The following is a 14,664-nucleotide window of genomic DNA, read 5'->3' as shown; positions in this document are numbered from 1 at the left end:
AGTTAGTATAATGCTGTGATCTTGGCCTTTTGGGCTGTGTGTGTAAATATTGTAGTAGTCATATGTGCATTAAAAGATAGGTTCCTCCTGTTTTTATAGGGGTGGATGTCTAGACTATTGTGCTTAGTTTAAGCTGTAAACAAAGGATTTATTAATGTAACAGGCCTGAAAAGTAAGTGAAATTAAGAAAACCAGGAGAAATGGTGGTGGTTTTGCATTTGCAAAGTTGCTACTAGTTGTGGAGATAAGTCAATAGATGTAGGCATTTAATCAGGAAAGTTCTGAACAATGTGCTGTGAGTGAAATAACCATGTGTTAACTTTTAAAGATGAACTGGTAAGCAGTTCAGTGAAAGTAAATGAAGTTTGTAACTATGAGAAGTGAATAATTATCTAACTTGGTGTCTCCCAAGCAGCATTAATACGTTGTATTAAATGTACCAGTGCACAGTTTAGTTTATGTAAGGTTAAGTCAGTGTTCTTTTTCTTGAGGCTAAAAATGAAAGTTTACTGTGAGCGTGAACGTTTTCACATTTGGGAGGGGATTCGAGATAGAATAAGGAAGGGCAGCAATCTGTGCAAGTGGGGAGATTGGCTCTAGCATGCACTTTTAGCACGGTTAACCATAATCATAATTTTAAATGGGTAATGCCCATAATAACTTTGTCAGAATTGTTTGGCAGCATTAATACTGAATGTAAATGACTTTACAAGTATAGACAAAATGCAAATAATATTATTATGTATTAAGAAGTGTATGTAGAGTGCAAGCAGCAATCTTACAGGAGACACTTGGATAGAAATAACCATGTGAATTTGAAAAACAAAAGGATTTCAGGATGGATATTGAGCAGAGTTATAGGGACCAGAGGAAAAGGAGAGCAATAATGATTGCAAGGGGGGGTCCAACAGTCATAGAAGGGGGAAGACAATAAAATGGTACATTTGCGGTAGTAAGGATTACTGGAAGGGGTGGGGGATTACACTGGCATGTATTTATGTTCAACCTAAAATTATTATGGAGTTTGGTAGAATTTTGCCAGAAGTAATAAGCTTTCAGCAAGGATATTATTTATGGGTGGGACCTGGAACCTGATTTGCAATAGTGAGGCTGTGTCGGGGGGACCTAGAAGATAAATAATATCAGAGGATCAATTTCTAAAGATATGTATGAGAAAATTTGGTATGGAAGATGTGAGTTTAGTAGCAAGACCTCAGGCAGAATTTGCATTTTTGCCAAGATGCAATAATTGGGGTATGTTGGATCGAATTTGTTTCACAAACACATGTATATTTAATTGAATGCAGTGAAACCCATCCCTCCTATAATTATATCCAATCGTACGTCAGTAGAAACTAATATAAAGATGTGCAGTCATGTAAAAAATTAGTCATTTATACTTTCCAACTTATTTGTTAGAGGGCTTTGAAGAGTGGGTAGAGGTTATGATTTGAAATTTATTAGTGAAGATAGAAACTACTTTTGAGGGGATAGCTAGTGAGTTGGATAAATTAAAATGGACTTTAAAAGCACAGTAGAAAACAGGACAGAGAAAGATGGTGAAGTAATAGAAATTATTTAGAGGAGGGGTAATAAAGGTTAATGCATTGCAGAAGGAGGGACGCCTGTTTAAAGGGAAAATAATAGTATTTGGACAATATCATAGGATCAGAGGATCATAGGAGGGTTACTAGGCTATTGGCCCTGAGGCCCTTATAAGCCTAGCCAAGAGTTTAGCCAGTGTTCAAACAAATCAGCATCCAATGCCCCTGTCCAGCAGGGACATGGGTGGAATCGCAGGGTATATTTTCTGTTTCCCATCCAGTTATCCAGGTTGCGCTTAAAAGAGGTAAAGAGGTACTCTGCTTGATGTGGAGAGGAAGTCTATTTCATAGATGAGGGAGTCTCTGGGACACATCTGTCCCGCCAACAAGTCTTGTTGATGTCACAGACCAGGCTGAGGCTGTGCGTGTGGGTTACTCGAGTGGAGCTCGAAAAGTGGATATGCAGCAGTCCTAAGGTGAGGTCCATGATCGCCTTGTATGCCAGACAGAAGTCACCTCTGAGGAGTTTGTATGAAACTGAGTGGAGAGATACGACTTTTAGCCTGTGTATGGTAGATGTTTGAGGCCCTGGATTCTCCTAGAGAGGAACCTCTGTGGTCTTTCCAGCTGCCGCATGTGCTTTGTGAGGTACATGCCGAAAGGTGCATTGTACTGCAAATGTTTAGAATGTATGAGTTTAAAAAGGTTACTGTTTAACATTATCATCTTAAAAGACATGCTTGTGTGCAAAACATGTTTAGCACATTAATTTGTGTAACAAAAGAAAGAGTTGTAGCCAAACTTAGATATCCTGTGACAAGAAAAATAACCAGAAATCCCATAGAGGTATTGAGGAAATGTGATGGAAATTTGCATAAAGTTGTGGAATGGGGAAAACCAAGAAAAGGCCCAAATGAAAATATTTATGGAATACATAGCTTTGCTAAGGTTAGGGAAGACCAGGCTCAATGACTGATAGCTAAGTAGGAAATAATAGCGATGCATAATCAGTGAAAGGAGAAGTCTCCAGTAGCAGAAGGTATTCCTATGTAAATTTATAAGTTTGAAGGAAAATGAGGGGCAATGACATAGGAGGCTTTGCATAATAGTGTTTTGAAAGGCAGGAGAAGTACCGACTTAGAAAGCATGGCAGCTGTATTACCAAAAGACGTTCAAGATCCTTCATATCTGACTATATATGTAGACTTCTTTTGGTTTTTAAAATGTTTGCTGTTTGTCTGCTAGGTAAGAGAACAGCAAAGGTGTTTTAAAAAAAAAAGCTACAGATCATTGTGGTTTTGTGGAGGGGGAAGGCACCTTTACCAAAATTGGTAGCTATGGATCACTGTGGTTTTGTATCTGAATTGCCTAAATTTGATACTGACAAAAATAAAATATGAACACAAGCAACGGAATGAACCAGGCAAAGTCCAGACCAGAGGCAAAAAACACAATGTCAGTAATGCTGTATGAAATCATCCACCATAGCAAAAGGTCCAAAAACAAAGCAATAAAAATCTTCAAGTAATAAAATCAGTCCACAAGGTTTATTGAGAAATCGGTAAGCGCTTTTGCAGTAGAGCTTCTTCAGACCAAGTACAAACAAAAGGGGTTTACACTATATATACACACATATTATCAAAGCTTTCTCCAATCAGAGGCCACTCCAGATGATTGATAAATTAACAAGTTGCAAGCACTTGATTAAATCCTTCATGTAAAACCAATGAATATTCATTCATTCAAGTACTAGAGGAAGCAGATGAACAATACTAAAAAGAACACATGCAAGAATAGTTAATAAAAATGCATACAAGGCTAAAACCTATCTAGAATACCCTGAAAACAAAAATAAAAATGAATGTAATGGATTGTATATTATATTATATATTGTAACCACGCACTTAAGTAAACAGCACTATATAGAGACAAATACAAAAACACAAATAAATATATGAACATATGAATATATATGTAAAAATAAATATGTACAGAGATCATATATCATATACACAAAAATCATTTATGTAACCTTCTTTTCTTTAATAAAGGTTTAATAGAAGCCCTCTAATTTAAACCTTTTCCTCTGTCAGCACGAAGTATAACAGTCCAACGAGTTTCTCTATGCTCAGTGTGTGTCAAAATGTCACCTTCTCTGACCCTGGGATAAATAATCTCAATGACTCTAAAATTAAAGGTATGAGTATTGCCCTGTTCTAACACATGCTTTGAGAGTGCATTATGTAAGGAGCCTTTTCTAATATGATATATGTGCTCCCTCATTCTATCACGGAGCACCCTGTTGGTTTTACCTACATAAAAAGAACTACAGGCTGTGCACTCTGCTAAGTAAACAACATGGGGGGGGGGTCATACAATTCGCTTCTGCTTTAAAAAAGAACTCTCTTCGAAGGTCTGGGTGATAAAACAACATTAGATGTATTAATAAACATACAAAAATTGCAGGTGCCACATAGCATAGTATGCCCCATGACAGAGGTCGTATTAACGAAACTCCTGTCATAACACAAAAGCCTCCTTAAATTTTTATGATTCTTAAATCTAAACCTGGGCATATCACCCACAATCCTGGTGATCTCATCATCAACTTGTAAAATGGGCCAGTGCTGTACAAGTAAATCGGTGACCTGTTTATAATCGCTTGTAAAAAACAAAGGAATTTTAACATCATTCATGGTGTTATTCTGGCCATTAACAAAACCTGCCTCCGTAGCAGGTCCAAAATATGGTCTCGCTGTAGTTAACCTCAAATCTTCGAGGTCAGACCATTGTCTGCTAATTTCACTAGTAGTGTACTCCCTGTCCAACAACTTTTTCTGTAAGCCAACAATCTCGTGCTGAAAACCATCTGAGGACTGATTCAACCTGGAGGCCCTCAGTCCTTGTCCTTTGATTAAATTTCTAAAAATATAACCAAGGTGCATGCTGGACCTAAAAAGGAAGGCATTTCTGTGACATGTCTTACGATGTATACCTGTATTAATTGTATGCTCATCCAATTTTTAAATATGTATATCCAGAAACTCGATAAGAGTATAAGACCAGTTGTAAGTAAATTTAAGACAGTCAATTAGACTTTTCATAACGTTAGAAAATTGTACCAAGTCATCAGGCGACCCTCGCCATAACAAAAACAAATCATCGATGAAATGTCGATAAAATAACACATGTTCCTTAAAGCGTGTGAGGGGGAATAACATATTAATCTCCCAATGGGCAAGGAACATATTGGTGTAGCTATTGGCACATTAAGTGCCTATAGCCACGCCGTGTTTCTGTAAATACATTTCCTTGCAAAAGTTGAAAACCATTATTTTCAAGAACAATCTCTAAAAGGAAACAAATCAAATCGACTTGTTTCAAGGAATAATCACTATGTAGCGATAAATATTCATGTACATACTGCATGCCGAAGTCATTGGGAATCATGGTAAATAATGACTGGACGTCAAAGGTAACAAAAATAGCATCGCTGTCATCAGAAACATCCTTGGTACATTCATATAAATCTACCAAAAACTGTTTAGAATCCCTTAAGACTGTATGATTCAAGCTAATAACAGGTCTCAAAAACTTCTCAACATACAGGGAGAGTGGTTCTGTGACGCACCCTTCTTCGGCCACAGTAGGTCTCATAGGTGGATTAGTAAGATGCTTATGAATTTTAGGCAAACCTTGTATTGATGGAATTAGTGTATTAGTTTCAAAAAAGAAAATAATTCTTGGGTAATGCGATGAGCAGAAAAAATATCCAAAATATCCCTGCCAACGGATGAAATAACATGCTGCACATCCCCAATAGAAATATTATCATAAAAGCTGATATCACTTAACATCAAAGTCATAGATTGACAATAATGTAACCTGTCCATAACAACTATAAGCCCACCTTTATCTGCTGGGCGAATTACAATGGAGCTATTATATTGTAACTGGTTCAGAGCTAACCTCTCTGTATATGTAAGATTAAATCGAGTGTGCTTCCTAGAATTATTACAGTTATCATAGAAGTGATAGATATTTTCTTCAGTGAGTTTAAGGTATGCCTCAGCCAAGGGATGATTACTAGGAACATAGCTGCTTGGCTTCTGTCAAGTTGGAATAATGGCCCACCCCATCACTAGGAGCAAGTCCTGCATCAGAATCACCATATATCAGGCGTAACTTAATGTTCCTACAAAATACTTTCAGATCTAGAATTGTATCAGACATCTTACTCTTGCAAGAAGGTATAACATTTAAACCCTTACAGAGTACCTACGTTCCTCAGGTGTCAACCCGTGCCGAGATATTAAGAATCAATTATTCAGGGCCTTCCCCCACATCTTTTTCAAAGTTTGATTTGGGTGTTGCTCCCCTGAAAATTTGCACTTGTGGCACCCCCTGCTGACTGATCTCCCCCGCCCTCCTCCATTGTCCATATGGACTGGTAGGGGAAAAGGGAGTTCATCTATGGTACCACTTCTGGCAATGTTAAAGGCTTCAATACCAACTGTAGGAAAACTTCTGTCCTTAGGTCTAACAACATCGCCTGAATTTTGACCTTTATTATTATAGTTACTCTCACAACAACTTTCGGGTACAAACTACCCATATGACTCACATTCCTGAGTAACGCCTGGTTGTCAGGCTGCAATCCTAACTCAGAAGTGCCAGGAGAAGACTCATGATTTCCCACCATGTCCACAGTGCCTCCAGCCACGTTGGCAGGACTTAATGCTTTAGTATTAAAATCTCTGGCTAAACCATTAATACTTTCATCGCTAACAGTATCCCCACAGAACCAGCAATATGTTTATTAGGAGCATCATGATCGCTGCAATCTGCAGCTCGATTAACATTAACTTTGACCACAGTGTTCCTTGCAAAATTGTTCTCAGTATTATGTCCAGTACGCGGCCACATAAAGACATGGCCAGTCCGAAAGTCATTTATGTCCCTCAAAACTTTAGTTTTTTTCTGGTGTACAAGCTTCCGCTCAAATACGGCTACGCCATCTAACAGGCTTTCAAAGAGGGGACTCAAAACCTCATGACGATAGTTCTTAATAAGTACATCTTGCTTTTCTTGTAAAGAATGTCTTAATCTTTCCTCCTCAGGGCTAAAAAAGTCAATGAGTAGGCGCATATAGCTGGCACTTGCCTGCAAATTCAATTTCTGCCAGCGTACCAGTAATTCAGATTATTGAGAACCCTGGGTGAGCATGTTAAGAACTCAAAGTGCAAACGTTGTGTTTGTAGTCTTTTTAATTTAAGAAAGTCGCGTTCGATATCCTCCATGCTGTACTGCAGACTGTCCAAATCCCCGGTCTCATCGGTGACGTCATCATTGATCATACGAGTGTCAAACTGACATAGGCAGCTCCTATCTCTCACATAGTGATTATTCCTTGAAACAAGTCTATTTGATTTGTTTCCTTTTAGAGATTGTTCTTGAAAATAATGTTTTCACCTTTTGCGAGGAAATGTATTTACAGAAACATGGCGTGGCTATGGGCACTTCATGTGCCAATATTTACACCAATATGTTCCTTGCCCATTGGGAGATTAATATGTTATTCCCCCTCACACGCTTTAAGGAGCATGTGTTATTTTATTGACGTTTCATCGATGATTTGTTTTTATGGCGAAGGTCACCTGATGACTTGGTACAATTTTATAACGTTATGAATAGTCTAATTGACTGTCTTAAATTTACTTAAAATTGGTCTTATACTCGTATCGAGTTTCTGGATCTATATATTGAAAAATTGGATGAGCATACAATTAATACAGGTATACATCAAAAGACATGTCATAGAAATGCCTTCCTTTTCAGGTCCAGCATGCACCCTGGTTATATTTTTTGAAATTTAATCAGAGGACAGGGAATGAGGACCTCCAGGTTGAATCCGTCTTCAGATGGTTTTCAGCATGAGATTGCTGGCTTACAGAAAAAGTTGTTGGACAAGGGGGGTACACTACTAGTGAAATTAGCAGACAATGGTCTGACCTCAAAGATTTGAGGTTAACTACAGCGAGACCATATTTTGGACCTGCTATGGAGGCAGGTTTTGTTAATGGCTAAGAGTAACACCATGAATGATGTTAAAATTCCTTTGTTTTTTACAAGCGATTATAAACAGGTCACTGATTTATTTGTACAAGTTGATGATGAGATCGCCAGGATTGTGGGTGATATGCCCAGGTTTAGATTTAAGAATTATAAAAATTTACGGAGGCTTTTGTGTTATGACAGGAGTTTCGTTAATACGACCTCTGTCATGGGGCATACTATGCCATGTGGCACCTGCAATTTTTGTGTGTTTATTAATACATCTAATGCTTTTTTATCACCCAGACCTTCGAAAAGAGTTCTTTTTTAAAGCAGAAGCGAATTGTATGACCCCCCCCCCATGTTATTTACTTAGCGGAGTGCACAGCCTGTAGTTCTTTTTATGTTGGTAAAACCAACAGGGTGCTCCGTGATAGAATGAGGGAGCACATATATCATATTAGAAAAGGCTCCTTACATAATGCACTCTCGAAGCATGTGTTAGAACAGGGCAATACTCATACCTTTAATTTTAGAGTCATTGAGATTATTTATTCCAGTGTCAGAGAAGGTGACATTTTGACACACACTGAGCATAGAGAAACTTGTTGGATTGTTATACTTTGTGCTGACAGAGGAAAAGGTTTAAATAAGAGGACTTCTATTAAACCTTTATTAAAGAAAAGAAGGTTACATAAATTATTTTTATGTATATTTATTTATTTTTGCATATATATTCATATGTTCATTATATTCATATGTTCATATATTTATTTGTGTTTTTGTATTTGTCTCTATATAGTGTTTACTTAAGTGCGTGGTTACAATATATAATATAATATATAATCCATTACATTCATTTTTATTTTTGTTTTCAGGGTATTCTAGATAGGTTTTAGCCTTGTATGCATTTTTATTAACTATTCTTGCATGTGTTCTTTTTAGTATTGTTCATCTGCTTGCTCTAGTACTTGAATGAATGAATATTCATTGGTTTTAGATGAAGGATTTAATTAAGTGCTTGCAACTTGTTAATTTATCAATCATCTGGAGTGGCCTCTGATTGGAGAAAGCTTTGATAATATGTGTGTATATGTAGTGTAAACCCCTTTTGTTTGTACTTGGTCTGAAGAAGCTCTACTGCGAAAGCGTTTATCGATTTCTCAATAAACCTTGTGGATTGATTTTATTACTTGAAGATTTTTATTGCTTTGTTTTTGGACCTTTTGCTATGGTGGATGATTTCATACAGCATTACTGATGTGTTTTTTGCCTCTGGTCTGGACTTGCCTGGTTCGTTCTGTTGCTTGTGTTCATATTTTATTTTTGTCAGTTACTTTTTAGCAACGGAAGATTTACCTCTCGGGCTGCTGGTTATAGTTACTGCTCTAAATTTGATACTGCACTAACAGTCAAAAAAGCAATTACTAGAAAATGGAGATTAAAATCTATACCAAAAAAGGGAGGTAGCACATTGCATAGAAATAACTGGGATTTATGGGAACAATATATGTAGTGTAATGCTCAGGAGGAGGAATGAGGTTTAATGGAATGTAGGGATTGTGTAATTTATGTAGTGTAATGAATAAAGATTGTTAAAATGAAACACCTTTTGACAAAAATGGAAACTGTTATAATTTAGAATGTGAATATTTTCATAAATATGTTAAAAAAACAGTGAGTAGCAAGTTGAAATATTGTGGTCTGCAGACTATTTCAAGTTTAGTGAAACCATATGATTGTTTGTACCTCAGCCTAAAAGTAGACTCTTCAGGTGTAATACCTTTGTGCTTGATTCTGTGATTCTGTACTGTGTTTAGTAGTATTGAATAGAAATTACACTCTGAATTTATATTCAGTAATTAAAAGGATATTTGTAGCAAAGATCACATTTATGAATTGAATCCGATTTTAATCTTTCATTTTCTATGCATGTGAATTGTTAATTTGTATATTTTTGGGGATTTCATAGCATTCATAAGAGTTGCAAAGTAATTTAGTCTCATGAACATCTGTTCCTTTCCAGTACTCATGATCAAACTATACCCCCTTTCTCAGTGAGGGCTAAGCCAGTTGGGTCTGGAGTTTGAGTGAACCCATCCAACTTGTGCTTCAAGGTTGATAATATATCCTACTGATTAACCTGCAGGTGCATCTTACTCTAGTTAGAGAAGCTTTGTGTAACTAATCTGTCTATCCAGTAGAAATTGTTGTATAACGTAATCTTGCATCTGAGTAATATTTATGAAAATTCACATTGTTTCATCTTTTTGCCATGTCTTGTAGTTAAAAATTGGTGAACATCAATTTTCCACTTTCAGGTATTTTTCTCTATTTAGCAAGTTTTTATAGGTAAATGTTTTGCATTTAGAGTACAAGAGTGGTGTCAGAACCCCATGTGGTGCCTTCAGTCTTGGAAGATGAGGATGATGAAGATGAAGAAGCTGCTCCTCCTCCAGTGATAGCACCGCGGCCAGAGCACACAAAATCGGTCCGTAATTTTAAAGTAGTAGTTGGCTTTACTTTCAAGGTTTTGTTTGCTTGTAGTCCTCAAAGGTTCTCAAGTTACATTTTAGTGTGTTTTACTTCGTAAATGTGGTGCATGTACTATTTATAAACCTCCCTTTTTCATGGGAGATGTGTTAATTACTCTTGAACAATAGTTTCAGTGCATTGGTTTGATAAGTAATATGCATTCATACATTTTTTCTTGTACTTAATTGTTTATTGTTGGTAGATGTCTTTGTTCAAATATTTAGTTTAATTCTGAGTAGGATATTTGATCTGAAAGTAGTATACTCTTATTATAGTTAAAATTGCTATTTTCTATTACAGCTTTTCTTAGGCATGTTTTGGTTTGAAATGTCATTCTGCCGTAGTCTCATTGTAGCTGATGCATGATATCTGATCTTTTATTCATACTGCAGGTTACTGCCTATCTGCTGGGTATACAGAGCATTGAATTTAATTCCAGTTTTTACAATTTTGCACTAGTAAAACAAAAATAGACACAAATAATGACTGTGCCTATTATATTTAGGAGTCTTTGTCTTAAATAACTAAGACATCCTAAAACAAAGCAAAACCACATGAGCTCCATTATATAGTTTAAACCAGTCCCATGGGAATGTTGAAGGCACCAGTAGATATAAAACAATTTATTTAAAAATATATCTACAGTTCAAAAAATATGTTTAGAGAACCTGTATTTAATATTTATATGACTATTTAAACCAGGAAACATACTAGCATTTAACTTTAGGTGCTACCAGTTCCATCTTTTTTCAGTGTATTATTTACTTCACCTCTAAAATCTAAAGAAACTTGGACATGAACACAGAGCACACATTTCTTAAAGTTGTTGCAAACTGCGCTGTTTTTGAGCAAATCATTCCTTAAATTGTTTTCAGTCACTTAAATAAATGTGTTAATTTCTTTGTGGTAATTTCCTTTAAACCCCCCCAAACCCTTCATGTGAAGCACATTTAACTAGATTTGCAGGGTTTGTTTTCTTACAGTCACACTAAACATTGGCTTTATTCCAGAAACTTCATTGTACATTAGTGTATGGCAGAGTCAGTAGTGCAGCAGGTTGCGTGCACACCTTCGGTGCTGAAAGATCTGAAGGCTGTGGGGTCTATTCCCACTCCAGGTGATTAAATGTCTGACACTGCAGTGCTGCATTAGGGTAGTGCTGCACTGCTGATTGTGTCATCCTTCATGTGTGACATCAGTCAGGGTAGTGGTGCACTGCTTCATATGTGACAGGGTAGTGCTGCACTGCTGATTGTGTTATCCTTTATATGTGACATCAGTTGTGTCATCCTTTGTGTGACATCAGTTAGGGTAGTGCTGCACTGCTGATTGGGTCATCCTTCATATGTGACATCTGTTAGGGTAGTGCTGCACTGCTGATTGGGTCATCCTTCATATGTCCACACCATAAGCTCCATACCTTCACAAAAATAACAGGACCAAAATTCTTATGAACACACTATTTCAAACACAAAGAAAGTTAAGCACTTTAGTCTCCCTTACCAAAAACAGAGACTTCATCAGAACTAAGTTGTTATTCCCATAGGCACCTCGATGTAATGGACCTATTTACATCCATTCCACATGAAGAGGGCCTTGATCTATTTCATGAAGCAGCAAGGACTTTGGCAAATTTCAATGAAACCTTGCTAAATTTTGTCATGATGGGGGATGGAATTTATTCTCAAAAATGTCTTTACTTTTGAAGGTGAATATTACAAACAGTTGAAAGGTGTGGCAATGGGGGCAAGTTGTGACCCATTATATGCCAACAAGGTCCTATACTCGTGGGAAGGTAAACGTATTTAAATCTGAATTTCATACAAAATGGGCCACATATCTACGATTTTTGGATGATATGTTTATCGTATGGAGGGCGTCAGATAACCAACCTGTAGTGATAACCAACCTGTAGTGTTTGTAGTGTACCTCAACAATATATGTACGTATTTTAAATTTACTTCCATAGCCTCTGACACAACCATCAACTTACCTGGATGTAACAGTCAAGAACCAGGCAGCAGGTTATTTTACTTCAAAGATATTCAGGAAACGCATTTTCTAATGATTACCTTGATTACAAAATCTGTCACCCTAAAATCACCAAGCATAACATTTTTAAGGGGCAACTTGTCAGGGCAGCATGCATGTTTTCATACACCAACAGTTTCCACAAAGAGATGGAAATTATTACAAACATGTTTAAAAACAGAGGGTACCCCATCAAAGTATTAGAACCCATAAGGGCTCAAATTTTGGAAGGGTGGAGAACTAAATTCAAGCCCCTATTAGGTGAAACTAATCTTTGTGGGTACTATAAACAAGACGAAGAACAATTCTCAACACAGTGTGACAGTATGGTAATACCATTTGGTGTAGGGGAGAAGGCGGTGAGAGAAATTATATCTAGAAATTGGACAGTTTTTATGGGCAAGTCTGATGTCCTAAAAATTCTAGGGAAGGAGCCGAACTTTGTTTACAAGATGGGGAGGAATTTAAAGTCAGTGTTTGAATACCCTGTCAAAATCATTTCTGTACTTGATAAAGGTACTACCACATGCAGGACATGCAGTCAATGTGCCCCTACATACTTGAATTTAATATAGTATTAAAGGAAAACTGATACAAGGTTAGTTTGCACAAAGGAAATTGTAACACCAAGGTTATAGTTTACATTTCAATTTGCCAAACCTGTGGCAGTTGTTATATATGTAAGACAGAAAGAAAACTTAGAACAAGGCTCTGCAAACATCTGTATGCAATATCAAGGGGTAATGTGAATAATTCACTGTATACATTTATTTATTTATAGTTTGTTTGCCAGGATAGTCCATTGGGCCACAAGAAGCCCATTTTCAATGGAGTCCTGGGGAGTAAAGCTCCAGAAAATTACAAATTTAACATAAGAGTAAGTTATTAGAGAAATGTAATGTGCACAAATGAAGTAAAATTAAACACACAGAAAAACACACATTAGTAGAATGCACATATTAGTACAATGCAATAAGAGTAATATTTACAAACAGCCAAAGTTTTTAACAGTTTAACATATTAGCAAAATGCAATAACAGAAACAGTGTAAATTTAACAGTTATGCTAATTCATGCAGTTAATTTCTAGGCTACTGAATTGTACCATTCTAGGAGTTATGCTAATTCCTAGAGTTTATTTGGGTTACCAAACAATAGGAGGCTATTGTGAATTATAGCTTGGAGAGTAGCTATAGGGTAGGGCGATTTATGTAGGGTGGGAGCAAGAGCATTCCCATACTGAAGTTAGGTGTGTATGAAGTAAGGTTTTGAATGAAGAGAGGCTGCTGGTGGTGCAGATGAGAGGCGGGAGGGGAATTCCAATGGTGTTGCCAGAGAGAAGGACATTAGAAGTTTGCCTGGTGGACGGGCAGGTTTATGCAGTTTAGTTAGATTTTGGGAATTAGATCTCAAAAGTCTATTTGGTTGGTGCATTTTAAAGGTGGTGGCAAGAGAGGGGGTGAAAATAAGTTTATGTGCTTGGACAAGTTGAATATAGATGAGGTAATTGGGCAGCTCAAGACAGTTCAGTTGGTGTAGGGCAGTGCAATGATGGGAAGTGGATCTATGGTCGGTTGCAAATTTTGTTATAGCAAGAGGAGAGTTTAGTCTTGAGGGAGGATTGCAGGTTAGTAAGGATAGAGGCACTGTATAGGAGGGATGGGATAAGGTGGCGAGAGTGAGCCTAGTGGAGGGGGAGATGTAACGGTAGTGGCTGTAAAGCATGCCAATTTTTTTGATTTTTTGATATTTACTTGTAGATGATTATCAAACTTTAGCTGGTCATCGATCAGGAGATAAGCACTCCTTACAGTGTCAGGACCTCCCTAGATTTAAATTTGGGATCTTAGAATAAGTTCCATTAAATGCCCGAGGTGGGTGCTCCGGTTGGAGATGAGAACTTTTTTGGATAATAAAATTAAACTCCAACACACCACCAGGTATTAATGAGAACATTCCTTTGGCTCCAGTCTTAAAAAAGAGAGCTTTGGATGTAATATAGTATTTTTATTAAAGCTTCAACATTCTATACTTTTAACATAAATGTTCTAAGTTGTCAGTTTTTGGAGAGGTGTGGATCACTTTAATTACTGAATTTTTAATTTAAAAATTGTCAAATTAACTAACTAAAATGTAAATTGCACCTATTATATAAGAGGTGCTTATGGGAATAATGACTTGGTTCTGAAGAAGCCTCTGTTTTGGTGGGGGAGAAGAAAGCGCTTACGTTTTTGGAATAAAGTGTTTTCATAAGAATTTTGGTCCTGTTATTCCTGTGGAGGTATGGAGCTTATGGTGTGGACCCAGCTAATTGCTTTTCTAAGTTGTTTTTTGTCAAATATACTGGCAGTTTCATCTACGTGGTTCTGTTTTGCAAACAACCTTCATATGTGACATCAGTTAGGGTAGTGCTGTACTGCTAATTGTGAGATCCTTGATATGTGACATCAGTTTAGGGTAGTGCTGCACTGCTGATTGTGTCTTTCTTCATGTGTGACATC

The 14,664-nt window shown here is 36.9% G+C and overlaps 1 protein-coding gene across 2 annotated transcripts in view; it reads left to right on the top strand.

The window, feature by feature from the left end:
* PAK1 (p21 (RAC1) activated kinase 1) overlaps positions 1–14,664 on the top strand; it is a 1,330,007-nt gene that overhangs the window by 887,711 nt on the left and 427,632 nt on the right. The window contains exon 6 of one of the 2 annotated variants that reach the window (XM_044073351.1): positions 9,970–10,089. The exons of the other annotated variant lie outside the window; for it this stretch is intronic. Within the exon in view, the coding sequence (XP_043929286.1) occupies positions 9,970–10,089 (120 nt within the window). The remainder of the gene's footprint in view (positions 1–9,969; positions 10,090–14,664) is intronic. 2 annotated transcript variants of the gene reach the window in all.

The sequence above is a fragment of the Protopterus annectens genome, chromosome 5.part1, assembly GCF_019279795.1.
Source record: "Protopterus annectens isolate FY-2018-M chromosome 5.part1, PAN1.0, whole genome shotgun sequence".
NCBI lineage: Eukaryota > Metazoa > Chordata > Ceratodontiformes > Protopteridae > Protopterus > Protopterus annectens.
The sequence above is the reverse complement of the archived record's forward strand: the minus strand, read 5'-3'. Positions and strand labels throughout refer to the sequence as shown.